This window comes from Lepidochelys olivacea, assembly GCF_965140295.1.
Source record: "Lepidochelys olivacea isolate rLepOli2 genome assembly, chromosome: 7".
In the NCBI taxonomy this organism is placed as follows: Eukaryota; Metazoa; Chordata; order Testudines; family Cheloniidae; genus Lepidochelys; species Lepidochelys olivacea.
In genome coordinates, this window is record NC_140417.1 from 63,240,578 (window position 1) to 63,267,737 (window position 27,160).

The 27,160-nt window shown below is 39.9% G+C and overlaps 1 protein-coding gene across 1 annotated transcript in view; it reads left to right on the forward strand.

Moving 5' to 3' along the window:
- The first annotated feature begins 410 nt into the window (after nt 1-410).
- The window catches only part of LRMDA (leucine rich melanocyte differentiation associated), a 957,336-nt gene continuing 930,586 nt past the window's right edge, over nt 411-27,160 (forward strand). Inside the window, exons 1-2 of the mRNA XM_084634653.1 lie at nt 411-597; nt 6,767-6,867. Coding sequence (XP_084490779.1) covers nt 568-597; nt 6,767-6,867 — 131 coding nt within the window. The 5' untranslated portion in view covers nt 411-567. The remainder of the gene's footprint in view (nt 598-6,766; nt 6,868-27,160) is intronic.

Here is a 27,160-nt window from a genome sequence, read left to right on the forward strand (position 1 = left end):
AGCTAGCCCGGGGATGCTGGGACCCCTGTTGTTGGCGGTGGTGGGGTGGCTAGTGGCTGATTTTTGGCAGTGGGAGAGAGTGGCTGTGTTTTGGGGTGGGGGGAGAGTAGCTGGGTTCTTCTGCATTTTGAAGGTGGCAACCCAAAGGGAGCCCGCATCTCCCTCAGCTCAGCCCAAACTCGGGGGGAGGGGCAGCGCTACCACCCCCGCCTCCACCTGCCGGTAAGGGTTTTGTCAGGGCGAGCCCGCCAGCAGGTCGCGGGCAGCCCCTGTGAACAGAGCCGGGCTTTGCATTGCAGCGCCGGTCCGCAAGTGCAGCAGGCAGCTGCATGAGCAGAGCGGAGCCATGCTTCCGCTCGGGATCAGCTGACGAGTGAGGAAGTAGCAGCTGCAGCTGCTGAGCCCTTAATAGAGGCAGAGAAAGAAGAGCTGAGTGCCTGACCCCCACTCCCCCAAAAGCACAGCCCCACTGACTGAACCCAAGCCCTGCAGCTAGCTACAGTTCCCCCTGTCCCAAGAGGGTTGTAGCTGAGGGGGCATAGCCCAGGCCGTGTGTAGTGTGCAGAGATGGCAGGGGTCGTGGGAAATGGAGCTCAAGTAAGTGTCTGTGTCCAGCTGTTTGCAAACCCAGCAGTAGCACTTTTGGCGGGTCTTTCCTTTCTCTTCTGCAGCGTGCGTGGGTCTGGGTCCGTCTCTTCAGGGCATGTTTTATTTATAGCTGGAGATAGCCCCGTGTCTGGGGATGTCTTTACTTGTCTCCCCCCGCGCAAAGAGCTCGATTTATTTATTCATTTCTGCTGCCTCTTATTGGGCAGAGAATTGCCCCTCTTCCACACCTTGTCTTTCCTTTAACGTGGAGAGTCTGTCTGTCTGGTGGGGGTACCAGGCCTGCCTGGCTATTTTTCAGTAACTTTAAAAAACAAAACAAAAAACACCCTATCCCTCCTTAGTTGCAATTAATGGTGCAAAGGGCATGTGGGGGCTGGGAGGCGCTATTCTAGAGAGGTTAAAGGTGAATCAAACCTTTGGAGTCTAGTTTTTACTTGTTCAGTGTCCAGGCAGGTTAAGTTACTGGAGGGGAGGAAAATTGCTTTAGCTACTTGCTTTTTCTGGGGTTAGACTCATGAAGTTTACCTTCACTTTATACTCTAATAAAACTTATCATTTACTTTAAATAAACTCTTATGAACCTAATTGCCTGCCCAGGTGTAAATACAAAATGGTTTTACTCCTGAGAGGTTGTTAGTATGCTTCTCTTACATGAAAGACCCATAATTTACAAATGCTACAAACTCCAAATTTTCCCCGTGCCCCTCCATTCGATAGTGCATTGTTTCTTTAATTGTTGTATTTACAACAGATACGTTTTTAAATGTGTTTCCATGGGGAGCACTTAGCATGTGTTTCAGATCGGATGTTGTTCATGCAATGGCAGGTGAAAACTGTGTTTGTTAAAATAAATAAATCACATCACATGCAGCTGTTGTAAAATTAAGACACTGGATTATTGCTTCTAAAGATAGTTTACTGGCCACACCTATACAGTTCTTAAGTATAATTATTAACCACTTCAGTGCAGCTGTATGTTTTTCTGAGGCTTTCCCACAGTCTGTCAGTACATAGATATACAACATGTATCCATAGTGCATACAACATTTGAAAAGGAAATGGTACTAAGGTAACAAAAGGGAAATAACTTTTATTGTGTTTTGTGTCTCTGTAAAACCACTGTTACTTGTCATTTTACCTGAAAAGGAAGCTTCCCTTTCTGCAGCTTGTGTCAGGCTTGGGAATGGTATATTGTCCCGAGAGCTTGGGAATGAGTTTATGGAGTTTTTCAGATAATAGAAAAGCCTGTAAATAAATAGGTCATGGGTTCAGTTTCACCCAGGCTGGTAGTGTTTGAATGTCCTTAGCTTGTGAGGGCATCTTTTGACATCTTCAGTTGGTGTAAATTGTCATCTTCTCCATTAGCTTCAGTGACTATTTACATCTGTTGAGAGAAACCACTACCACTTTTGTCTTCAGTGGGACCCAGACTGTCAGCCAGGTTTGAATGGGTCACGGAGAGTGAATAGTCTTTTGACCTTTTGGAGGATGAGGTGTACAAAGAACATAAATCCTACCGCAGGGGCTGTGTGCATGGAGAGAGAAAGCTTATATTATTATTTATTGATATGTATAATTTTTTATGGATGATTAGAGGGCTCTCCTGTTCCAAAATCACTAATCTCTTTAAAGAATAAATGAAAATTGGGGGTGGGGGGAGGGAGGGGAATGACTAAAATGTGGTCACTATGCTTACTTTTAGCAGAGAAACACATGTTCTTCATATGTATAATGTCACTTGCTTATGGGGAGACTTTCAAAGGGGAGTAAGGAACCCAACTTCCATTGCTTTTCTGTGGGAGTTGGGCACCAAACTCACCCCTTTGGCTTTAAATCTCCCACTTAAGAATTAGTGTCTTTTTTTTTTTTTTTTTTGTCTATGACCTTTTAAAAAAACAAAACCAAACACCTTTTATATGAAAGTACTGCATCATTGTACCAAGAGTGCTTCACGGCTAAACGTTTCTTTAATAGGATCATTCCTTTACAGATATTTTAGTTAAGCGAATTCCATGTATTGCTTCTAGAAATGGTGATTATGCAGGCAATTGGTTAACTTTGCAGCCGTTGTAAGAAACGGCTTCTGTGGTCATTGTGGTGTGCTGTGGCATGGAATGGATGATTCCTCCTGCCCTAGAGGCTGACAATATCCCTTCTAAACTAAATATTTTCTTAATTTGAATGTGTTCCGAGTGGTATGAAGTTTGTTTCAAAACATGACTCTCTTTCAGACATTGCATATTAACTACAATGTATTTTTAGTATCTGATTCTCTCTTCAGGATACTCAATTAACAGGAGAACATATGGGCTTCTAGCAGTATTCAGGATAATGCTCAACTGACTAGTATCACTCTCCAGATGTATATTTCTATGGCAGTGAGAATGCATCAGTCTTAGTATGTATCATCTTTAAATTTTATGAAAAATCCTATTTGGAAACATTCTTCCTGGAATGAATGACATTGTATTGAGTGTAACCACACTGCTCACAATGCAAAGTCATTGTAAAATGGTCACATTAAAGGTAACTTGCGTCATACTCTTCAGTACAGAAACTATGTGAGGAAAGAGGGGCAAGTGAAGCTAGTGACGGCGACAATGTCAATTTAAAATGTGTGTTTAAAAACCCCAAATTCTTCCTTAATTTATCAATAACTATAATGGTGTGAAACATTCACAATAAAACCTGAACTCACACACAACCCACCTTATTTGGGGTTTTGTTATAAACTTTCTAAACTTGGTCCAGGTTGGTTACCCCATATAGGGCACCAAACAGCTGTCAGATAGTAACAACTTTTGGTTATAACCAACCCTGGTTTTGGTTTGAACTAGAAAACTAGGTATGGAAGGCTCTGGACCCCATTACTGATCCTCGGCATCTTCCAGTCCCGTCAACCTTGTTGGTCTATAGGATATCTGGAGAGCAGTTTTTATCGATGGTAAAAAGCCGTCTTATATCCAAAAGAGCCAAGGAATGAGACTTGGTCACTATGGTGCTCCACTCTATCTAGGTATTGCAGTGGGCTGGACAGCCACTATATATTTCAGTATCTATGAGCAATGGGAATGTTGAGGGACCAGTACTTGAAGGCTGATCCTTACGATGAAGGAAGTGGGGACTGGAGATTTGGCAGGGACAATAGCTTGTATTGCTTCCTGGTAAATTGCTTTGAGCTGGAAGTAAAAACAATTCTGGAGAAATCTTATTAATACATTACTGGCATTACCATAGCACTTGGTAGTTCTAGTGATGGATGAGGATCCTATTGTCTAGGTGTTGCCCTTCTCCATAAGCAGTTTAATCTATATGTTAATCTGGATTTTTATAGTGAATGTCAATACCGCCTTTCGAGTGGTTTAAAGTCTTTTCGGGAAGCTTTCTTCCCCTGATATTGAGTCCTGCTGCAATGTGGGGCACTCAGGTTGGGCAAACTCTGATAGGCAACTAAAATTAAGTTGAGGGAGGGGGAAGGGAAATTCCTCACTGAAAAAGTGAGTTGTAATTTAAAAAATAATTTTTTTTAATGCAAGAAGCTGCTTCCACTGTGAATATGGTGAATGGTCCAGAATTCACTTTTATGTCTCGGGTATGGAATTTAACCCTTGCCCTGAGAAGCTAGTGGAAATGTAAGAAATTTCACCTGCAATCAGATTTGTGAATAACTTTTTAGAAAGCAACAATTGAAATTTTTTTGTACAGGTCTGTGAACCAAAGTTTCCCGGGGATAATACTTTATAAAGGTGCTTGGAGGCTTGAATTAATGTTCTTAAATTCTTGGTAAGACACTGTGTTAATAATATAATACTTTGCACTAGCATAATGTGAGCAGAATGTGTTGTCTTTACCCAAGATAGATTTGACTAGGATACCGAAGTTTAAGATCCCTTCTCTTTTAGAAAGAATGCCGGATGATCCTGAAGGTAGTACAAATACTCAGGAGTTCACCATTCTTGAGGTATCTTGCTCCCGCCCTGCAAAAAATGACTGGGAGAGGAAGGACAGAGTCTAAATGACACTTATTCCCATTAATTTTAGGAACCCATCTGGTTACCAATACGTAGGCTCCACCAATACAGAGGCTAAAGAATCACACTTTGGGAGCATGCACTCGGCCTAGTCAGAGAGAGGTCAAGAGTCAAATCTTCAGATGGGTTGAGCAAATTAGACCTTCAGTGATTTGCCTGAGGCCACACAGTGAATTGATGCCAGAGCTGGGATTAAAATAGAGATTTTCTGAGTCTTTTACCGTGTCCACTAGGCTTGACACCACCAAATTCCTCTTTTATTTCTACTACTGAAATTATCCTTCACTTGCTGTCCTGATCTCTTCTGTGACCTTGGTGGCAAAATTATAGTATACATTTCACCTCAGAGGTGGCTGCGTTTCAGTGGTGGATTGACTCGATCATCTATTTATTAAAATGTCTGTGCATACGCATGTATCTTGTAAAGAGCTTTATGGCCCTTTGGGATGAAAGGCATTATACAAGTAAGACATATGCATATAAGAGATTTTATTTATTTATCTGTTTGTTTGTTTTGATGAGGGCTTCCAATATTTCCAAGTCATTAGGATGTCAGCTATCCAAAGAAATCACTTTTCTTCCTCCTCCTTGTAGTTGTGAAAGGCAAGTCTTTGTCTTGGTACTAGAATTTATTGCAAAAGCCATGATGAAAGATGTCCTATGAAGAAGAGGGAAGAAATTGCTAGGCTGAACTTTGAGGTCTCTATTTTTCAGCTCATGTATTAAAGTAAAAATTACTTCACTGTAGTCAGCTATCTTCCTCAGTTGTAGTTACTGAATAAGAATGAATTAAAGGGGATGCAATATTGTATTATCAGATTGAAGTTGTTTTAAGGGATTTGTAAAGGCGAAGAATACATTGGCAAGTTGTCCTTTAGGGTCGATTATATTTCAGAGAACATATTATCAAAACAGAACATGAATTACTTTTGTTAATAATTTGTTCCTTATCTGGAATTTGAAAGGTTTGGCATTTTGTAGACCAACTGTAAAGGGGACTCTAACTTAGCATTTATATCACTTACAATTAAATATTGTGATGCCCAACTAAGCAGCAAGTTGTCATAAAAGGTAGGATTCCAGCAGTGCAAATCTTACAAATGTCAGCTTTTATTTTTTTTCATAATTCTATTGATTTTTTTAGTAGCTAGTCACGGTTACCATTTCCCTGGTGTAAGTGACTTACTGGAGAGATGATCCAGCATAGATCTAGAATTCATTACAGCTAATGTATGGCATTCCTGTTTTATTTTAGTGGGGATTCTTGGAAGAAATAAGACCTAAGACTTGAACCACAATTTTTGGAGTGTAGCAGGATATATAAACGTTGCCATCCGACCGTGTGGGAGTATTGTGGCGGTATCGTCGGCCAGTTCATCCTGGCTCAGAGACAAATCCTAGTAGCCTACACGCTTTGCTACCAACAGTTTCTCTAATTAAATATAAATATAAATATAAATATATATAATAAACAAGGGCGTGGTGTTGTCCTAACACAGGACTGTGAACCAGGAACTTCTGAGGGTTTAGCTTCGTTTTGTAGCTGATTTGCTATGATGTTAGCTTCCTTACTGGTCATTGGCAACTTACTTGGCTTTTCTGATGTTTCCAAGTTATACAGATAGGGATAATATCTGCCTCATAGAGGAGATGTGAAGACTGACTGACTGTACGGTGCTTTGGAGATTCTGGCCTAAATTCTCAGAAGTAACTAATGATTTTAGGTCCGGCACCCAAAAGGTGATGAACTGAGATGTATCAAAGGACTTAGAAAGCGTTGAGCCTTCTGAAAATCAGCTCTCTCTTAGGTGCCTCAAATTGGGCACCCAAAAATCCTTATTCACTTTTGACCAGGTAGGCCAAATAATTAATGGGTGTGCAAAATATGATAAATTACTAACATGTCAAGGTAGGAAATCCCAACCCAATTTACATTCGGCTATGAATTAATAACTGTTAAGCTGATCATAGCAGGAGAAAAGCAAGACTCTGGGTGGAATCCATAGCACTGAAACTGATGTAGCTTGTAAGGTGACAGTGACTGTTGTTTTATTTGCCATGTCATTAGATCAATGAGAAACTATAAATTGTTCATTTATTAAATATTTCCTCTTCTTAATTTGTAGGTGTCCTACATTAGTCAAGATTGCAAAGAAATTCCAGAATTTCTAGGAAGAAAATATGGAGGTATTGCAAAAAGGCTAGACCTCAGTTTCAATTTGTTAAGGTATGTGACAATGTTTTGGTTTCTCAAGTGCAGTATGAGCAGAATTAGGCTGTGCCTCCAAAAGTGAAATATTTTCCATTTTTTCATATTTTTAGTTGCTATGTGTATGTTCTTTCTATTTGGATAAGGATAAAAAAATACATCAAATTGTCTTAATTGTTATCAAAATACATATTGCTATTTTAAAATAGTGGTACTGTTTTTATAGACCTTAATCTTCTATTTAGCATGTTTAATGCATGTGGAGGAATAATGAACTGGTCAGTCTATCAAAAGCTCCTAGCATCAATCCAAATATTACATAATGCAAAGCGTGTATTGTTTTTATTTGCTCTTTTCTGGAGAACAAGCAAAACAACATTTTTTCTGTGGAAAAAATGGAGAAGGAGTCCAACAGTGCTTCACCAGTAGCCAAGTTACAAGTAAGTGTGCTCTCCTTTACCCCATCTTCCTTGCATATTTACAGTTGTGACCTTCAAGTTCTGGGATATTGTTTTCCCAGATAGTGTGCTAAAATGAATTCATACAATCTAGGCATATATCTATATCTATATATTTATTTTTTAACACTTAAAACAAAACTATCCTCATGGAGAAGGCCTCTAAAATTTAATTCAACATAGAGAATTCCATAGGATTGTGCAAAAAACCTATTGAAAGGAGACATTTTTCTTTAACTTGCATTGAATTTTACAGCAGTTTTGAATAAAACCCTACGGACTCTATCCTTAAGTTTTACTGGCTGTTGTGTAAAGGTTACGCTTTCCAAATCTGGAATTCCACAGTTTACTTTGGCATAAGCAGGCTTTTTTCTCCAAGTGTGGTAATGGTCTTATTTCCATGGGCTTCAACTGGAGCAGACCCTAAGCCTACTTTTAAAAATTGTCAGTTGAAAGCAACACTGTAGTATCTTGTTCTTCTAATAGATAAATTAAAAACAGTAGATAACACTTATTATAGATACCCTGTTCCACTGTAAACTCTGAAGGACTGATAATGATTTCAGATACGCAAGAGATAGTGGAGCAAAATAGGCATTGAAGAACAGTCTGTGCATTGTAAATACTAATGACTCTTTTATAATCTAACATGCTACTTCCTTTCACTGACGGGGACGTCCTCTAAACCAAAACAAACTGTGAACATAAAACACAAATTGGCTAATAGGCTTGTACAGAAACTTCTGCTGCTTCTTCTCAAAACACTTCTAGCATTCCTCATGTACGTGTGTTTAATGCTTAAACAACAGGATTACTCTTCTGTTGTTGGATTTACCGAAGTAATGGACCTGGACAAAGAATTTGTTCTTTGTGTGTTGTGCAAGATTTTGAAGAATAATTCCTTTCAAACATTTAGTTTATGCCTGAAATATTTAAGCAGCACTCGTTTGTAATGTAATCTGAAAGAAGATTTTAACAGGAACAAAATGCACTGAAGTTGGCAAAGCATTTGAGGGAGGAAAACCCCCCTCACAATACTCTTGAATAGTATCCTCACTAGGAGGGAAATCCTTTTAGGGAAGAGGGAGAAAATAGATGGTAGACCTCAAATGGACTATGAGGTAAGTATGTTACCCTAAAATCTACCCATTTTATTTCCTCGCTCACCTTTGATCTAGGATAGTGACACTTTGTGATACCATTCAAAAGGCTTAATCTTGCAGTGGATGGAATGAAACAGTAATGGCTAAAACTGTGAGGACAGTTGGCTGCTTGCAATGGTGGAAATTATGGCTTACGTTGAGAAGGAAAATGGTTTCTCCTAGTCACTTCTGGCATTAATTTATTTCAGAATCGTAGAATACATTGGGGTTGGAAGAGCCCTCGGGAGGTCATCTAGTTCAGTCCCCTGCTCAAAGTAGGACCAACACCAACTAAATCATCCCAGCCAAGGTCAGGCCTTAAAAACCTTTAAGGATGGAGATTCCCTAGGTAACCCATTCCAGTGCTTCACTACCCTCCTAGTGAAATAGCGTTTCCTAATATCCAGCCTAGACCTCCCGCACTGAAACTTGAGACCATTGCTGCTTGTTCTGTCATCTGCCACCTCTGAGAACAGCCTAGCTCCATCCTCTTTGGAACCCCCCTTCAGGTAGTTGAAGGCTGCTATCAAATTCCCCCTCACTCTTCTCTCCTGCAGACTAAATAAGCCCAGTTCCCTCAGCCTCTCCTTATAAATCATGTGTCCCAGCCCCCTAATAATTTTCGTTGGCCTCCGCTGGACTCTTTCCAATTTGTCCACATTCCTTCTGTTGCGGGGGAGACCAAAACTGGACGCAGTACTCCAGGTGTGGCCTCACCAGTGCCGAATTTTAACAAGAGAAGAGAGAGAATAAGGTTCCCTTGTTTATTACTCTTTGAGCCAGGATAGAAATGCAAATTCACATACTTGACACATCATATCTCAAGTGCTGATTGTATCATTATAGCATATGTGACAGGGTCGGGACAGATGGCTATAGGAGAGTGATAGAAGGCAGATGTATTAGCCCCAGGTTGAGTAGGTCCCTCTTCCCTGGGTAAGGTAACAGGGAAGGTTCCAGAACACTCAGGAACCTTCTGGAAACAATTAAGACAGACAGGCTGATTAGAGAAGCTGCTAGAGTCAATTAAGGCAGACTAATCAGGGCACCTGGATTTAAAAAGCTCATTCCAGGTTGTGGTGTGCGTGTGAGGAGCAGGGAGCAAGAGGCACTAGGAGCTGAGAGTGAGAACGCGTACTGTTGGAGGACTGAGGAGTACAAGCATTATCAGACATCAGGAAGAAGGTCCTATGGTGAGGATAAAGAAGGTGTTGGGAGGAGGCCATGGGGAAGTAGCCCAGGGAGTTGTAGCTGTCGCACAGCTGTTCCAGGAGGCACTCTAGACAGCTGCATTCCACAGGGCCCTGGGCTGGAACCCGGAGTAGAGGGCGGGCCCGGGTTCCCCCCAAACCTCGCAACTCCGGGTCAGACACAGGAGAAGCTGACCTGGACTGTGGGTTCACGAAAACGGCCAAACTGAGGGCTGCCATGAATCTACGAGGTGAGCAAATCTGCCAATAAGCGCAAGACCCACCAAGGTAGAGGAGGAACTTTGTCACACGTAAGACAGAAAATGTGTTTGTGGAAGTTCATAGCCTTAAGTGATGTACATTTGGTGGGGATGTCATGGGCTTTGGCTGAAGTAGTTTTAAACAGTGAAATCTTTTCATCCTACTTACCAAGCTTCATTTGCTTGAAGAACTGACAATGCTGTAGTATAGTGAGGTATCTTCTGATTTAATAATAGTGATCTTATTAGAAAATGTAAAAAGCCTGATTTGGTCTCCTTAAAAGCCATTTTTTGGGAAATGGGGAAGAAATGATAAGATACAGAAAGTTTCTTTATTGATACAGAGGGATTTAGTTTGATTGGGCGGGGGGGAGAGAAACAGTTGGTCCACGGAAGACTGGAATGGTATTGCATCCAGTCAAGGGATCATAATAAAGATTGGGGGGGTTTGTGTTCTGCTGGCAGTTTAATTTTATTTCTGTCTTGTAATTTATGGCCGAGTGCTTTCACTTGGGATAGTCCTCCTTCTTTTCTTTTTTGTATACAAATCTAAATAACCGTTCTTGAACTTTGCATTTTGACCATTGAGAGGTTATTGTATCAGAAAAGGAAACATCCCATATCTCTTATAGAAATGGTTGATATAACTGGAATGGTGGTTACCATCTGCTAGACAGTTAACTACATGAATGCTTGCTAATTTATAGGATTTTTTTTTTATAAAGCATTTGGTGGGCATTAAAAATTATAGGATGGGGAGAAAACAAGAAAGAGATCTGATAGGAGAAAACTGTTAGTTCAGTTTATAGTGCGAATGAAACAAATGGTAGTATGTGTTCTTTTAGGGCCCAGTCCTATTTTTACTGATGTCAATGGAAGCAAGGCATAGCTTGCTAAGGGATCATCCTCATACAGTAGACAAGATGCCTTAAGTATTACGTGGCCAAAAAGGGTGATAAAAGATGTCTCTCAATCTAGCAATAAAAGTAAGACAACTTCATTGATGCATTACAATAGGAAGCTTTGTTTTTAAAAACTAAATTACTTGCAATCACATCTTATTTAACATCACTATGATAAATCTAGTCAGTGAAAAATAGCATTAAGAGAAAAATATCTGTTTAAATATAATGATGCTTGCAGCAATTTTCTGCTTTATCCTCTGAGTGGATTATGCACTGCTGTTTGACCAGGTGACATTAGATTGCCAGAAGCAATGGTAGAGGTTGCAGACTTGTGATTTCTGGCATTGGATTCTCCTCTAGCCTCTTACATTCATCCAGGAAATATAACTAACTTTGTAGGAGGCTAGGTTTCTAATTTACTGCGTAGATATTGCAAAATGGCTTTTAATATGGTGAATGGAATACATTAGACGACTTGTTTCTTAATAGAGAATATTGTGGCTTCTTGAACAGTTTTTTATCCGTGAGTTGTGCAGGTACCGACTGGCAATATAAATAACTTCATAGCAGACATGAAGACAGCAGGTAGGTGAGTGCCTCAATTAATTGTTCTTGAGGTCTTTGATGAAGTAACTACAGAGTCTATGCTGTCAGTGAAAAGTTGCTGAAAACCAACTGGTGTTGGTGATTGACAAACATGATACATGTAAAGAAGTAGGGCAGGATCAGCCATGCATGCTGATTTGTGTTAAAGAATGGTAACTCAAAAAGTAGCTGTGAACAGAACTTTACTTGCCACTATCATGACATCTGTTGTGCACATCTCTTGGACATAATAGTTAATGAAATGCACAAAATGCAGTTACTTTCCATTCTTTCCTTTGGTTCTTCTCAGTTCTGATTGGGATGACAGACCTGTTTAGGTCATAATTTAAAAAATTAATTCAGATCAGTTCAGCTGACTCTAGAACATTTTTAAGAATGAGATAACACATTATAAAAGATCCTTCTGATGCTTGGCTGGAAATAAGCTTCTAACTCTAGGTGGTGGTTCTTTTTGTTCTGACATTGGGTTTTTAAATTTCCTATATATTCATCTGGACTTGAAATTCATACACTTAGAGTTGGGGATGACACCACTAGACTGGTATGGGCATCTTCTGTCATATAACCTGAGTGGGAGCCATTTTGAATCTGTGTCGAGGGGTGGTGGGAGTGGTAGAAAGGATTCTTCAGTTTCTAGCCTTAGAAATGAGCTATTTCCCCCCACACACTAATGTTTAAATACTCCATTTTGCAGCAAAACAGGTGTTAGTCATGGCTGCTGAATGAGAGCGCAATAAACCCTGTTTTTTGTAGGACACTTTAGAGTCCACAGTTCTCATAATATGTAGAAAGCGAGTGTACTAGTCTTTATTTGAGACTGAAACAATGTAGGGGGCAACAGCTGAAATGCAAAAGTAATGAGGCATTGTTTGTTGAAGAGATGACAGCTGGCAAGCTTCACTGAAATGGGTTTGAAGGAGGGTAGTTAATTGGGGGAGCTGGAAGCAAGAAGTTGCCCCTCGTGTAGGGGTTTTCCTGAAATAAGCAGAGAGGATATAATAACAAAGAAGATGAGATGTAGGTTGAAGTGCAGGGACCTGTAGATAGTAACCATCCATCGTGTGCATTTTATCAGCTTGAAGAGGGGGGAAAAAAAAAGATTGGAAGTTTGATTTACTGTTTCAGCTGAGTCTGTCTGCTAGTTTTCTCTCTCCACACTAAAGATTAAATGCATTTTAGTGTTTGGGTGACACACATGATCTCTATGGGTGCCATGTTAAGCTAAATAATATTGCTGGCTGGCTAATTGAGAAGCCAGTCTAATTCTTTGCTCAGTGTTTGAAATTTGTGGATGAGCTGGGTGGGCATGTATGCAAAAAATATATCCCTGAACGCTTTGGGCCTGTGGAGTGTCCTATCCGTGGGCTATGGTGGGGAGCAGGCAATTCTTTGCCTCTGTGTTTCTCGTCTTGTCTGCATTTATGTGAAAGTTCAAGCTAGAATCTGGCCCGCATTTGAGGGCCCATTCTTCTTAGCTCCAAGGAGGATTTTATATTTCTGCCCTTTTTCTATCCTGCCATTGTTGCGGAAATAAGAGACACAGAACAGGGAGATGAACAACATAAGTTTAAAAAAAATAAATCAGGATAAAGCATGACACTTTTTTTTTTAAAGCCTGGAGACTGATCTTTATAGCATTTAGAAATGTTTAAGAAAATGCACTATTGTTAAAACTTTTTGATGGGTTTATTTCTAAGGTAGAGAAATATTTTCACTGTAATTAGGTAACTCTTAACAGTAGCAATTGCATATTTATCAGTGTGAGGGGCTGTTATTAATGTAGCTGTCATGCACAAACACATTTCTTCATTAAATCCATTTAGTATGTGCATTATTCGGTCTAGAATGTCACCAGGACATCAAAGCCCCCTTAGGCATAAGAGCACAGTGCCCTGCTGTGGCTGCAGAAAGGGCTTGATCAATAAATGTAACATGTTAATGCAGAGCAAATAGAATAAAAGATTTCTTTGACAAGACATGAAAAATCACCTTGTGGCAGCTGGCATGGTGATGCCATTTCAGCAGAGACACTAGCAAAGTTGATCTGACAAGTAAAGAGGAGAGATGATGGTTATAAGGTGCTTTTGTTTCAAACTTCTTTCTTGACCTGTCAGGATTTGAAGGAGCCTGAATGGCCCTTTTTTGTCATGTGAAAATTGTAGACTTAGGCAGTTATGAAGCAGTTATCTCTTCTCAGATTGTGAATGCTGCTATTTAATTGATTCACTTAGCATTTGAAACTGTCACGCATTAATAATTGCTAAATCCTGTAGATACTGCTCCAGTGTGTCATGCTTAAATGTGTAGTTATCAGAAAATTAATATCCTTAATGAACCAGTGCTTTCAAACTAGCATTGCATGAAATCTCTTATGCCCTTTCATTTGCTGAAGGTATATCAGCCAGTTTTCAGAAAAACTCCTCCTGACACTTTGCACTTTTTTTTTTTTTTTTTTTTTTTGATGCCCAACAAATGCCAGCTTTGCTTTGGGTACATAGTGTGCTCAATGACAGTAAATATAGTAATTATACTGGAGTTAGTAATTAACATAATTATAGTCAATTACGACAAATACAGTGCAGAGCTAAATAAATGAGAGGGGAGAAATTAGTAAGCTAATTGATTTATCTTACATGCTGCTGCTCTTGCAACTGGCAGTTTCAGAGTTTTCTGAAGGAAAAAAGTATTGTTTACAAATACCGGATTCTGTTTTGAGGTTGTCTTGTGTCTCTTTCCCACTCCTTTCCCATGCTTAAGTGAAAAAGATTGAAATTGGAGAAGGGGAAATTGCTGTTTATCTGCATCAGACTGAACATTGAATCTAAAACAAAATGTGTGCCTTAATTTTTGCAGTTGATAATTTATACTTTTTCTCAGTATTAAAGAAAAAAACATGACCTCTCTATCTACACAGAAGAAAATGCAGCTGTACTCATTGGTATGGTACCAAATTGGTGGTGGATTATTTTAGTCCTTTAGGTGTGGCTTGAATTTAGATATACACTTTTGCTCTTGTTTTTGTTACTTTTTGGTTCTCTCTGATCAGTACTGCACAACACAGAGTAGCTAAAGAGAGAGCTTGAATCTTTATTCAAGCAGTCAAAATGTGCTGGTACAATATGCTCTCATTTATCCATTCGTCAAATAAAATGCTGTTCAGACAACCATTTGGACCACAACAGACACACAGTATTTTAATTTATTCACATTATAATTTCCTATTTATAGACTATTTATACTGTGTTGGCTGAAATAAGAGTATTGGAGATAGGTGGTTAATGTGTTCCACTTTCCTGTTTTTTCTTTCAAGCAGTTTATTATAAGAGAATGAATGTATTTAAGTATGGAAGATTGTGTATCACTATTCTGATTTTTAAAATACTTAACAGTAACATGATATTTTTTTATAAAGCAAGGAGTGCCTTTCTGAGATGAATGGTTTTAAAATACCTTGTTTAGAAGTTTTAAGCTTAAAAGGGTACAGCTCTTTAAAAATTGACTCCTATACACTGACCCCACCAAAGAGATTGTTACACTAGAAAAGTAATATTAACTATGCAAATGACTAAGTAGCATCAGAAACCTATTGTGCAATCTGTCCAACTTAAATGTGTGAGTTTTCATTTAGAAGTGTGGGCAGTTACTTAAACTTTATTCCTGTGCAAATATTGCATGATCTTGTGAAGAATTGTGTTTTTAAAAAGCGTTAAAATGCTGTCAGTGTCTTGGAATCATTAAAATGTACACTAGGAATGTTTAGCATGGTCCTTCTTTACATTCAATTAATTGGGAAATCAATTTGCTAAATGAAATATTTAGTCATAAACTTTTATTTTGTTTACACAGAAGGAGTCATTTACATTTACAATTTACAGACTCAGTGGTCTTTTAGATGAAGTCTCACCTGTGTATTAAACAGTATAGATGCAGAAAGTCTCTCTATTAAGAATAATTATGAACTAGTTTTTATCCTATTCGATGGGACTAAAGACCAATCTGATAATGGTTCACACTTGTATGTTAAGGTGAAAAAAGAGCTGTTTAGGATAAACTTTATCAAGTTTGTGCACATTAAGTATGTGTATCTGTTGGAGTGGAGGGAAAAAACTTCCAGGTTTTCTAATAACTGGTATAATTTTGATCTGCAATATTTATTCCAATATTACTGGTTGATAGAACAGATCATGGGATATGTCCTTTTTATTTCTGTCTTTTTTTTCCCCTTCCTCTTTCTGACAAGCCGCATTTCATGAGGGAGTAGATGTGATCTGGATGATGTATGAGGGAAGTCTCATCTTTTTAAGTTGGGCTATATTTTTATTTAATTTATTTTTACTATAAAAGATTACTTTGTCTTAATATTCTGTAGCTTTAGAAATAGTAGAGTTAAATACCATGTATGCATTCTAGTATTTGGTAAACTTAAAACTTGACTTTGAAAGTTGTCTTTTTTGGAAATATTTTTTACTTGAATATAATAGACATGTAGCTTACACGCTTGTTTTTTTTCTCTACTGTGGATTACTTCTAATAATTAGTGTACTGTTGATCCACAGAGCAACTAAACTAATTACACAATACAGTGCAAATTGTATTTTTATATCTAACTTTAATTTCAGCTGACCACTCCAGGCACGTAAATTCTTCCTCCCAGCTCTCAAAATACGCATAATAAATAGGTGAAGAAATAAAACTTACAGTATGAAATATTTAATTTCTATTTGATAAAATGTCACTATATCACATGTATCTTTTGAAATCCCAATAGAAGCTCTTGTCCATTGATCCTTGCTTGCCTTTTTATGGCCACACAGACACAAACTGGCAACAGACTGTGAAAATGCTGTGGTTTATATATCCCCGACCCCCAGTGCTGGCCATTATCCATTGATTTTTTTTTTTAGTGTATGTGTCAGATCAGAAGCAAAGAATTATATTCTGTCCTATATTCTCTCAAGAAGGTTTAACATTGTGGAAAGAGACATCTTGAAGCATATCGCATTCCAGAGTTGGGGTGAAAGCTGGTTTTAGAGGTTTTTTTTTTTTTTTTTTTTGGGTCACTGTGGATTTTACAGGTTTTAGTAGAGAATTCTTGGGAGGATTATTAGGGCTTTAGGTTTGCCATAGCAAAAATGTTAACCTCTCTTTCCCCCCTGACATATACACACAGTTATGATGTTTTAAAAACTAAAATAATGAAAGGTCATGGACCTGAACCACTGTCTCCTTAAAGTCAATATTAACATTTCATATACGGAGGACTGGATTGTTTTGGGAATATAGAGCTTTCATCTTTAGGTTGTTGGTTCAAATCTGAAGTAGCAGTAAAATCATGGTCCTCATTGAAGTTGAAAGTAAAACTCACACATGACTTCATGGGGGGCCAGGACTTCACTCTAGAACTGTAATGACAAAAAGCTGTTGAGATGGCTGTTTGATGGAACTATGGGAAATGACTACAGTTCCTAGTGGACAACTGTTCACTCCAAAACTACCACTCCATTTGTCAGTAATCAGCAACTGTATTGGTCGGCATTCTCAGAGGTGGCAAGGATTAAATGGGCCAACAAGGAATGAATGACCTCTTCATCTCAATCTGGTCCCATGAGGTTGTGATCGAAGTATGTTGCCAGAGTGATGTTGGGAAGTTCACAGTGCTTGTACTGGACCTGTTCTTTGGCTAAAAGGAGACCTTCTCTCTCTAGAGCTCTCTCATGTTTGGCACCTGCCATGAGTGCTAAAACTAATAAACATAAAACAAAAAACATCAAAACCTTCAACTTTTTTTTTTTTAAAGGATAGGGTTTATGAAAGACTTTTTGACTAAGAGTGCTTGAAGAGGAACAGAATCCATGACTCCTTTTAGTGATGTTTACTGTGGAATACTGGTGAATGACTCTGAAGTAGCATCTTGACCACTCTTGCTTGGTTGGCTAGTGGTTGTGAGGCTAAAGAGGTTTTTCAAATATCTGGTACAGATCGCTAGTGTAGACAGGATACAAAATTTGGCCGGTCTAGAATTATATGACGTACGTTCCTATTTCTTCCCCTTTTGTCCCTCCCCCCCCCCCCCAAAAAAAAACCAACAAAAAAAATCACTCTTCTGTCACTGCTGTCCTGTAACAGTGGTGAAGAATAGTTGCGGGAGTTGCAATCTAACACTGAACAAGAAACTTCACTAGAAGGAGGAAAACTCTGTTTATCCCTAAAGCCCCCCCCCCCCTCTTTCTCAGCTTCACTGCAGAGCTTCTGCCCATATCCTTCCCCCGCCATGTGCCTGTCTAGGTTCCTGCTGCAGATTTAAAGAAATAGGACACACGTTCTCACCACCAGTAGGAGGAGGAAGGAATTCCTGCCCCGCCCCTCCCAATTGCCCACTGAATGATTTCACTATGAAAACAAGTTGTTGGCATTTGGCATATAAACTCCAGTACGGCTTCTATCAGTGTGTTGTTTGTGTGCTTTATCCATGTGGTTTTGTCTGGTTGATAATACTGTTTTTGCAATCTTGTATATTACATAAGTCATGTTGGAGAATATTCTTTTATAGGTTAAAAATCCTCACCTAATGGAAAAAGTACAGGAATACCTGTGTCATGGATGTGCGAAAGGCCAGTGCATTTTTCAGACTAAGAAGGAGTCAGCATGTCAGATGGGGTGTGTGTGTGTGTGTGTATACCAGTCTCTAGGGTCATAGGTAATATAGTGTTATAGCTCGGTGCTGAGCTTTCACTGAACAGATGCTGCCAGTCATGTGAAGTTATGTGCTTTTAATTTAGTCCTCTGGTTTCATTCTTTGGTCAGTCGGAGGCTGAGCTGAGACTCTTAAACTCATTTTGTATCTGGGCGGCTCTATTTCAGAAAGGAATGTCTTTGGCAGAGTTGGAAAATGAGCTGTCTACTTATCTAGATATCTCCTTTCCTTATAATAGTTGTTTTTTCTCCATTTTAACTCTCATACCTGCTGGAGGAAGGGTAACTGACATGCTTTATACAACAGAGCCCAGAAAGATGCTGCATTTTCAGATTGACAGTTTGGTAGCTGGCATTTGATTTTTTTGATACCTTGAAAAGAGGTAAAAGCAACTTTAAAAGCATAAAAGTAAATCAAAAGTTAAATAATGCAAACTACTGGATATTTTCTATTGGATATTAGGAAAAACTATTTCACTAGGAGGGGGGTGAAGCACTGGAATGGGTTACTTAGGGAGGTGGTGGAATCTTCATCCTTTAGAGGTTTTTAAGGCCTGGCTTGACAAAAACGTGGCTGGGATGATTTAGTTGGGATTGGCCCTGCTTTGAGCAGGTGTTTGGAATAGATGACCTTCTGACGTCTTTTCCAACCCTAATATTCTATGATTCTATGAACTACACAATGGAGAGGGCCTCATCCAAAGCTCATTGAAATCAAATAGGCTCCTTGTGACTTCAGTGGGCTTTTGAACTGACCCTTAAAGTGCTTAAGTCTCCAACTGCACAAGAAAAGATAGGGTATGTCTACACTGCAGTATAAGCCCATACTTGAGTCCAGGCCCAAACATAACTTCCCTTGCATCTGCACTGCAGTTGTGCTGACCCAGGGTCCCAGGACCCTACAGGGCTTGAGGGTCCAAGCTTGATTAAGCCAGGATTCAGGTCTGAACCTTATTGCTTTGCAGTGCAGACACAGCGCCTCTTGACTCAGGTCCCTGAAGTCCACCAGAAGTATCCCATGCTTCCATGGGACAACTTCCTTAGTTCTCTCTTTCCCAGCAATCTGCAATCCACTGTCTTGAAAAAGGAAGCCAACGCCTCCTGTTTGAGAGCAGCAGCAGCTCAGGTCAGTGTTAACCCATTCTCTTCTATTCTGATCTGGCAAGCACATTGTCAGAGAGCCTCGTGGATTTGCAAGAGAGCACTAACTGATCAAGCCTTTTGCTTAGCAATGTAAGAGTGGGCAATAAAGAGTGCAGAGTGGGCAATAAAATTTTCCCACAGTGCTAGGGCTATAGCAACCATATTTTGTGTGTTTGGCGGGGGCACTAGGGACTCTGGGATATGATTATTTGACTTGGGTCTGCATGCTGCAGTGTGGACACCAAAGCCCTAGATTCAAGAGTGGGTTAAAATAGTCTTAATGTTAAAACACAATGTAGATGCTCAGGCCCAGGGTTCCTTTGTATCGGTCAGCACATTCAAGTCCCACTAACCCTGGGCTTACACTGCTGTGTAGACATGCCCATAGTGACTTGGAAGTGTGACCCTCTTCAGTTAAGAGCCTGTACTTATAGAAAGTTTAAGGGACAGGGTGGAGCATTAAACTGGCAATTTGAATAATGGACAACTTTAATTATGCTTGTTCCAAGTAATCTAGCACTGGACCACAGCATGTTTTGACAGAGTACCTGAATGCAGTTTTGACTGCAGTAACCAGTTCATACCACTGTAAAAAGATGGAAAATGGTACCTAGGCCTGACCACCAAAAAGGAAGGCCCCATATGTGTGACAGACAATTAAGAGGTGATGGATTGGACTTGTGAGGATGGTACCAAAAATGTGAGCAAAGACCAAAAGAGGAAAACCGGTAACTCTTGGTTTGGTGTTTCTTTTTAATTAAACAGTTATTTGAAAACTCTCGTTTCCTGTGACTGAGGATGGATGGGTTTTTTAAAGCAAGCAAACAACCACTAAACATAACAATCCATGAGAGGGATTTTTAGAAGTGGTCAGCGTTGGCAGAACTCCCTGCTCCCATTGAAGTCAATCTGCCAACACTGCGTGCTTTTGAAAATCCTACCCATTTCTAAACTGTGACTAGCAGCATACCCCTCTTATGGTCAAATTCTGCCATGATGTAGTTACACTGTATAACTGGAATGGGTTTGTGTAGGATACAAGTGAGTCCTTATTCTCATCTGTGGCTGTTTCATTGTAGATTAGAACTTTCATGAATGGCTTAGTTTGCATTGAATGGTGTATTGATTTGTAAAATCAAAGATGAGTTCCAACAGCATTTTCTGGTGTTAAGTGTATATACTTAACTCTTCTCACAATTTGTCCACATTACTGTATGCACCCCATTTTGAAAGTTTAATTTGTACCTATACAATAGTTAAATGCCTGTACTATGGGAACAGAGAGAGATGGGATTAATTTAAAGAAATTATGTCAGAAATCATGTTTCTTCAGATGTCTAAAGATTTTCTGCTCCCCCTTCCGCCATTGAGTCCAGTCCCTGCAGATATGTCTTTGCCTCCATTTAGCAGATGGAATAGTTCTGGAGGTGTATGTTGCATGTTAATGTAGACCATAGCAAGACATAATCATCTGTAAGGGTAGACATTAATTTCAGAAATGTGAACTGCCTTTCCCACAGAATGAGTTCCCTGTCGACAAGTCCAATCACAGACTAACAATGTATAAATTTAATAGAAAATCTGACTTATATTATTTGCTTTTAACGCATTTTTAATAATTAAGGTCTATTAATTCAAAGGCTGATTGTACACATTTTTTTCTGAGATCTGTGTGCTTGTGGTGATCATGAGTCAGTGTTTCACAATCGACCAAAGTGTTTATTATTTCACTGTGAGCATGGTTTTATGTGACTTCAAAAACAGATTTTTAAAAAAATCATAAGTGCTTGGGAGCATCCAACCACTCTTTTGGAGTAACAACAATTTTTTTTGCTGATCATACAGTATCTGATGTTGGAAACCTCTTTTATAAGCTTTGTGGTATTTTTTTTTTTAAAGTAGGTGTGAAGAGTTGAAGGAGTCTCTGCTGTTGGGCCTAAAATTTTTTAAAGCATACAGACTACAAATGGCAGAGTTGTATTCAAACCATTTTAGACATGGTGGGTCCAAGATTGATTGCCCTGTTCCTCTCCAGGGCCAGATTTAACATTAGCATTATAATCTCATGCGTTAGGGCCCTGGATTTTGGAGTCAAGAGATCACATTGGAATATCAACTTTAACCCCCCCCACCCCCCCCCCCCCAAAAAAACCAACAACAAAAAACCAAACAACCCAACAGCAAAAAACAACTTTTTAGCCCTCTTGGTTGTGAGAAAAAGCTTGAAAATATAAGTGGAATGTAACGGATGCAGAGAGATAACTTGGAACAATAGTGCTGAGGTGTAAACTGCACCATGCATCTCAATTGGGTGTTGAATCCAAGACCTTTTGCTCTGAGGCAGAGGTGATGTGCATATGGGGGGGCACGTGGGGTCATGTCCTGTCCCCCTGAGATTTCTGCTAGGGTGGGAGTTGGGCTGAGTACGGCTGAGGTGGACGTGCCTGGGAAAAGCACTGGCACCTAGCACTCCTGCTGAGCCCTGGTTGGAGGTGTCTGAAGCAGGGAAGAGAGACCAGTCTGGCAGCACAGCAGCCCACCAGAAGGGGCACAAGGAAGCCCACTGAGCCCCATCCCTTCCTCACCTGCAACTGTGGTTACCAATGCTCGGCAGTAGGTGTCTGGAGCCCACTCCGGCCTGTGCCATACCCTCAGCGGAGAGGCGATGTGGGAAGTAAGTGGGGGAAGGAACCGTGAGGGGCAAGATGACAACGTGGTGCCATCTTAGAGCAGGTGTTGGAGATGCAGTGGGAGTGGGAAAGGCCAGACAAGCAGCATGGGACAGTTGTGTCCCCCCCACTATCAAGAAGTTATGTATCACTTCTGCTCTGAGGGCCCTGGCAGCACCACCCCAGCAGAAGACTGTGCCTGGCTGTAGGAGACTAGTTTGACTCATCCATTCAATCACAAACACTGGCAGCTGCCAGTGTAAGTACTAGGAGCACAGATGCTGCCTCTCTGAAGAGGAGCCCCCTTCTGGAGAAGGTAGGCCGCACCATCTACATGGGACGGGGCAGGGCCATGCCCTGGGAATGGCGCTATGGGAAGGTGAAAGTACGGGAAAGGATATATTATGGTGTACCTGGGGTCCTGATTCAACTATGTTGCATTAAATGATAGGAGAAATGTTGCCTTGTGGCTAGAGTATGGTAGAGCACGGGAGCCAAGATTCCTGTGTTCTGTTCCTATCTCTGTATCTGACTGCACAACCCAGGGCAGTGAACTTAACCTTTACCAACCTGCAAGATGGCAACAATGCTTGTCTGCCTCTCAGAATAATTATTTGTAAACACGACGAGGCTGAGTGAAAGGCATTATAGAAGAGCAAATATATGGTTTTAACACTCCTCCTCCCTCCTCTTCTCCCCCCCCGTGATGCAGTTGGAGGGTTAAATTAATTAGACAGTTCAGAATTCCAGAACCAGTTGTTAGTTTTCTGTTACCATAGGATTCCAACACTGTTTCTATACCTACATATTATTTTACATTGTAGACTGTATCTGTCTCAGATTGTATGGAGTTCTGGAATAAGAAAGAAACTACTATGTGTGCACAAGATTAAAGTGGAGTGGATTTCTTTTTTTTCTTTTTTTTTTTTTTAAATGGAAGGATTGTTAGATAGTTTGCTCCCGGAGAAATGAAAATTAGCTGGTTAGTTGAAAAGCAGCGTGTATATAGATTTGCCCCTTTTATGCTGAGCTCCTTGCAGCTGAGGAAGGCTGCTGCAGATACTGTGATACTTTCATGAGAGGTGTGTGTGTTTGGTAGGCTGCACGTGGCTGTTGCCCAGGAGGATTGGGCACAGCGATTCTCTTCCATCAACATGTTTCAGATTTTTTTGCCTTCTTAAGTACTATTTTGTCACATGTTCAGTGAGAGGGGCTTGAATGACAGCCCTAGAGAATGAAGTCTTCTGTTTACTCTCAGACTAGGTACAGCATGTACTACAATTGTACAAGGTTTCATATGCTGTTCTATTGAAGTGTGTCAACCCTGGTCTGGAAGGACCAACCTTGGAATAAGAGAGAGTAGTTCATTTCCTGGCTTATTCACAGACTTCTGTTCTGCAATAAATTTATCAACATGGCTGTCTATTAGTGCCAATTTATAATGATAGCTTTTGTAATGTGGTCACATGTCAAATAGGAGCTTTGATGGTGATTATCAACACGCTTTACATAGGCCACCGAATAGCCATCAGATCTTAAATTGTGATGATTGATTGCTAACCTTGGTTGGCTTGGAGGTAGAGGTTCACATGCATTTAGATGACTGAGCAAAAGCATATGAATCCCTAAATTGAAACAGCAAATGAATGCATTACCATCTGGATTTTTTTGCTCATGGCTTGGTTCACTTTACTTTTATAGCCTTGTTACTGTTTTGTTTTATGTTTGCATTCCATTGACATGTTTTTCCCCTGTGATATGTCGTTTTGTGTGTGGATCAAATGGAGAGAAAGGAAGTGCAAAAGCTGGAATGGGTGTGAACAGAGAAATATTTCCTTATATGCTCTACTCCAGGAAATGAAGGGCCTTATTGTGTAGACCAAGTCCTTTAAGTCAAATGATATAAACTGTGTTTTTAAAACTGAGCTTTCTTTGTTGTTGTTTGCCGTATTCTGCACTAATAGATCATAATTCTGGGGATGGGGAAATAACTAATGCTCCCTTCCATCCAGGGACAGAAGTACAGTGGGAGCAAATATGTGGGGGGGTGGGTGAGGTATATATGGTATATAGCTATTGATGTGAGAGAACTAAGTTAGGGTCACTGTCACTCTGTCTGGAATGACCATGTGATACTTCCCCTCCTTCCCACTGCTAATTGATGCATCTTATTAGTGGGCAAAGACAAACAGGGACTGATCATTTGTTCTTCCTATGTGGCCCAACAAGGTATACAAAAATTTCTGAACCTTCGAGTTAATAACAAATTTCCACCCTCCCAATTACACAAGTCCCAGTAACTTCAAAAGGAGTAGAGCCAGGGCTTCAGAGGACGAGTGGACCAACAAGTTGGGGCCACATCCTGATCTCTTTTGAAGTGAGGGCCCAGGATTTAGCTGCCTATGAAATGCACAAGGGTACTCCATTTGAACCACAGAAAAGAGGTTGGGGGTGGCGGGGGGGATGAGAACACGTCCATGGACTTTAAACACAAAATAGTAACATGTCCATGAAACGAATCTAGGCTGGGACATGGTTTGTACTTTCTCAAACCAAGGAGCCTCTGAATCTTTCATGCACTGTCAAACGTCATAGGAACAAGCCTTTGCTTTAGCAAATCTTATTTATTTAAAAAAACCCACCTCTTTTGGATGTTTTGAAAATAATTGTCCGTGTAAAGACGGAAGGGGAAAGACGTTACAGGTACTTGGTGTTTGTAGCCGGTGCGCCTCTCTTTTTTTTCCCTCCTTCTTTCATGTGTGGTTACCCCTCCCCCCTAAATAAAGTTGAGATGTTAATGTTTGAACTCCGGCTATTGTGAATAGAAATAACTTCATAATGTGGTGTGCATTCACAACTGTGCTCATATGCAGAGACTAGGTGTTGGACATATATGTACATCTATGTTAGTAAGAGCTATTGTAATGTGCTCTGTCAAATATCTACTTATAGTCTCTTGCTACCAACGGCTTATTTTAGTGACTACTTGAGGGGCTTCATGTCTCTTAAAACTGCCATTAAATAGAAAATTAAATAGAAAATGAAAGTCCAGTACAAAAGTCAATGAAGGTTCTGGCTTAAATCAACTGTAACCAAGCATAGGTGATGGAACTATGGGTGCGGAGAGTGCTGCATCATCCCCTGGCTTGAAGTGGTTTCCATCGTATACAGGGCTTACGGTCTGGTTCAATGTGTCTCAGCACCCCCACTACAAAAATTGTTCCAGCATCTCTGCAACCAAGGTGTGGGGTTTGTGTGTTTTTTTGTTGTTGGGGGTGGGGTGTGTGTGTGTGTGTGTGTGTGTGTTAAATGTTCTTGCTTTGTCCTGCCGATTGGTGCCTAGTTGATTGTAGCGCATGTGGGTATAGAGCTTCAAACCACAGACTTTTTTTTTTCTGATCTGAGTGCAATTCTGTACCAAGGCAAATAGATAAACTCGACTGAATTTTCTTGGTGTAGACATTGTAACTCAAAACCTTAATGTTATTACACTTTCGTACATTTAATTTAGTATAAAACTGCAGGCATTGCTACACTTCTATCAGAGCATAGTAATACTTTCCTTGAAAAGCTTTGTGGCTAGTGAAAGAGTTAAGCGAAGCAGCCGGAAACCATTTTCAGCTTTTACTTTGCAGATACAACCTTTTAAGCATACCTACATTTACCTGCAATGGCAATCGTTTTGCATTTTAATGACAAATCAAGGACGCTAACTTGCATTTGAAACGAAAGTGCCTTAAATGTATCTGGCTGTCAGAATGAGATGTTAGGAGCTTGATGAAAAGAGAACAAAGAAGACAAAGTATGAAGCCTAGATACAGTGCAAAATGAAATAAAACCTTGTATGGCCTGTCAGGGGTGTCAGTTGATATTCCTATCTAAAGCACATTATAGTATTACTTTGCAGCTCGTAGCTTACTCATCTGTCTTTTTTAATTCATCACATTCTAGCCCACATCTTTTAAGTCCCATGTGTCAACAATGGAAGAAATCTGTTAATTGACAAATGAGTGTCACAAATGTGAATTGGTGCCTTTACATCAGAGGCAGGTAGTCTCTGTTGTTTTTTGTCGGCTCTATTATTGGCATAAGCCAGTGTAAGACATCTGTCTTTGCCAGAATGAGAGATGACAGCCAGAGAAGGGCTGTCATTGTTTTAGTGCGTGTTCATTCTGCTGAGATACTGGATAAAGATAAAGTGTCAGTTAAAAGAATATGAAAAACTATGTGGAGGACGTCCTTAAATTACTCGGGAAGGGGATTCGGGAATTGGTGCCAGAATTGAAATCTGAACTTTCCAGTTTGCATCTATCACATCTGAGTAAAAATAATATTTTCTGAGTAACTAGATCAGTTGATAAGGCATTTAGGAAAATGTTATGTTGTGTTGGCATAATTTGCTTTATAAAACAGAAGAAAAATATACTTTCTAAGGCTATGGTTTGCTTATTACATGTTTATTATTCAGACAAGTATAGAATTATCTCAGTAAAAATATGTTGTGTAGCATCCTTGGTATTGATTTGCATCTGTATTGAAATTGCTCCTCTCCAATTTTTTTTTCTGTTTGATGAGTAATGTGAAATAAAATATATAGCCAACTGTGGGTTATTCCATTAATAGAAAATGTATTAATAAATATGAGTACCTGGAGGATTGTATAATACACTAAAGTTACCCAAATCAGTAAACCTCTTTGTTGTAATAAATGGCTTTGAGAACGCCAAAGAGGATGTAATCTAATTTATAATTATGGGTTATCCTTGACTGTTTGTTTGATCTCCCAAAGTTAGATACAGATGACACTGATGTTTCCCTCTGTTATCTGGACCAGTGATCTGCTAGGTCACTCCAATCCTTGATGCTGGGAGCCAGCCTTACCCTGCTTTGCTGTGAGAACCCCCACTCCTAGGCTGTTCATGCACAGCCTCTGGCATGTAAGCTGCTTCCAGCTACTTGCAACTGAATGACACTAGCCAATATCTCCGGTCCCAGACACAACCCTAGGAACCTTGTTCTTGCAGTGTCCAGTTGTTTTGCCCACTGGACGCTGCAAGCTTATGAGTTCGTCAATTTAACAAAGCAATTGATATGTACCAGGCTTGTTATCCCAAAGGGAGTCTCTGACACACTTCAGACCAAATGCACTGATTCAGGTAGAATAAACACATTTATTAACTATAAAGATAGATTTTTGTTTTAAGTGATTATGAGTCCAAGCACAACAAGTCAGATTTGGTCAAAT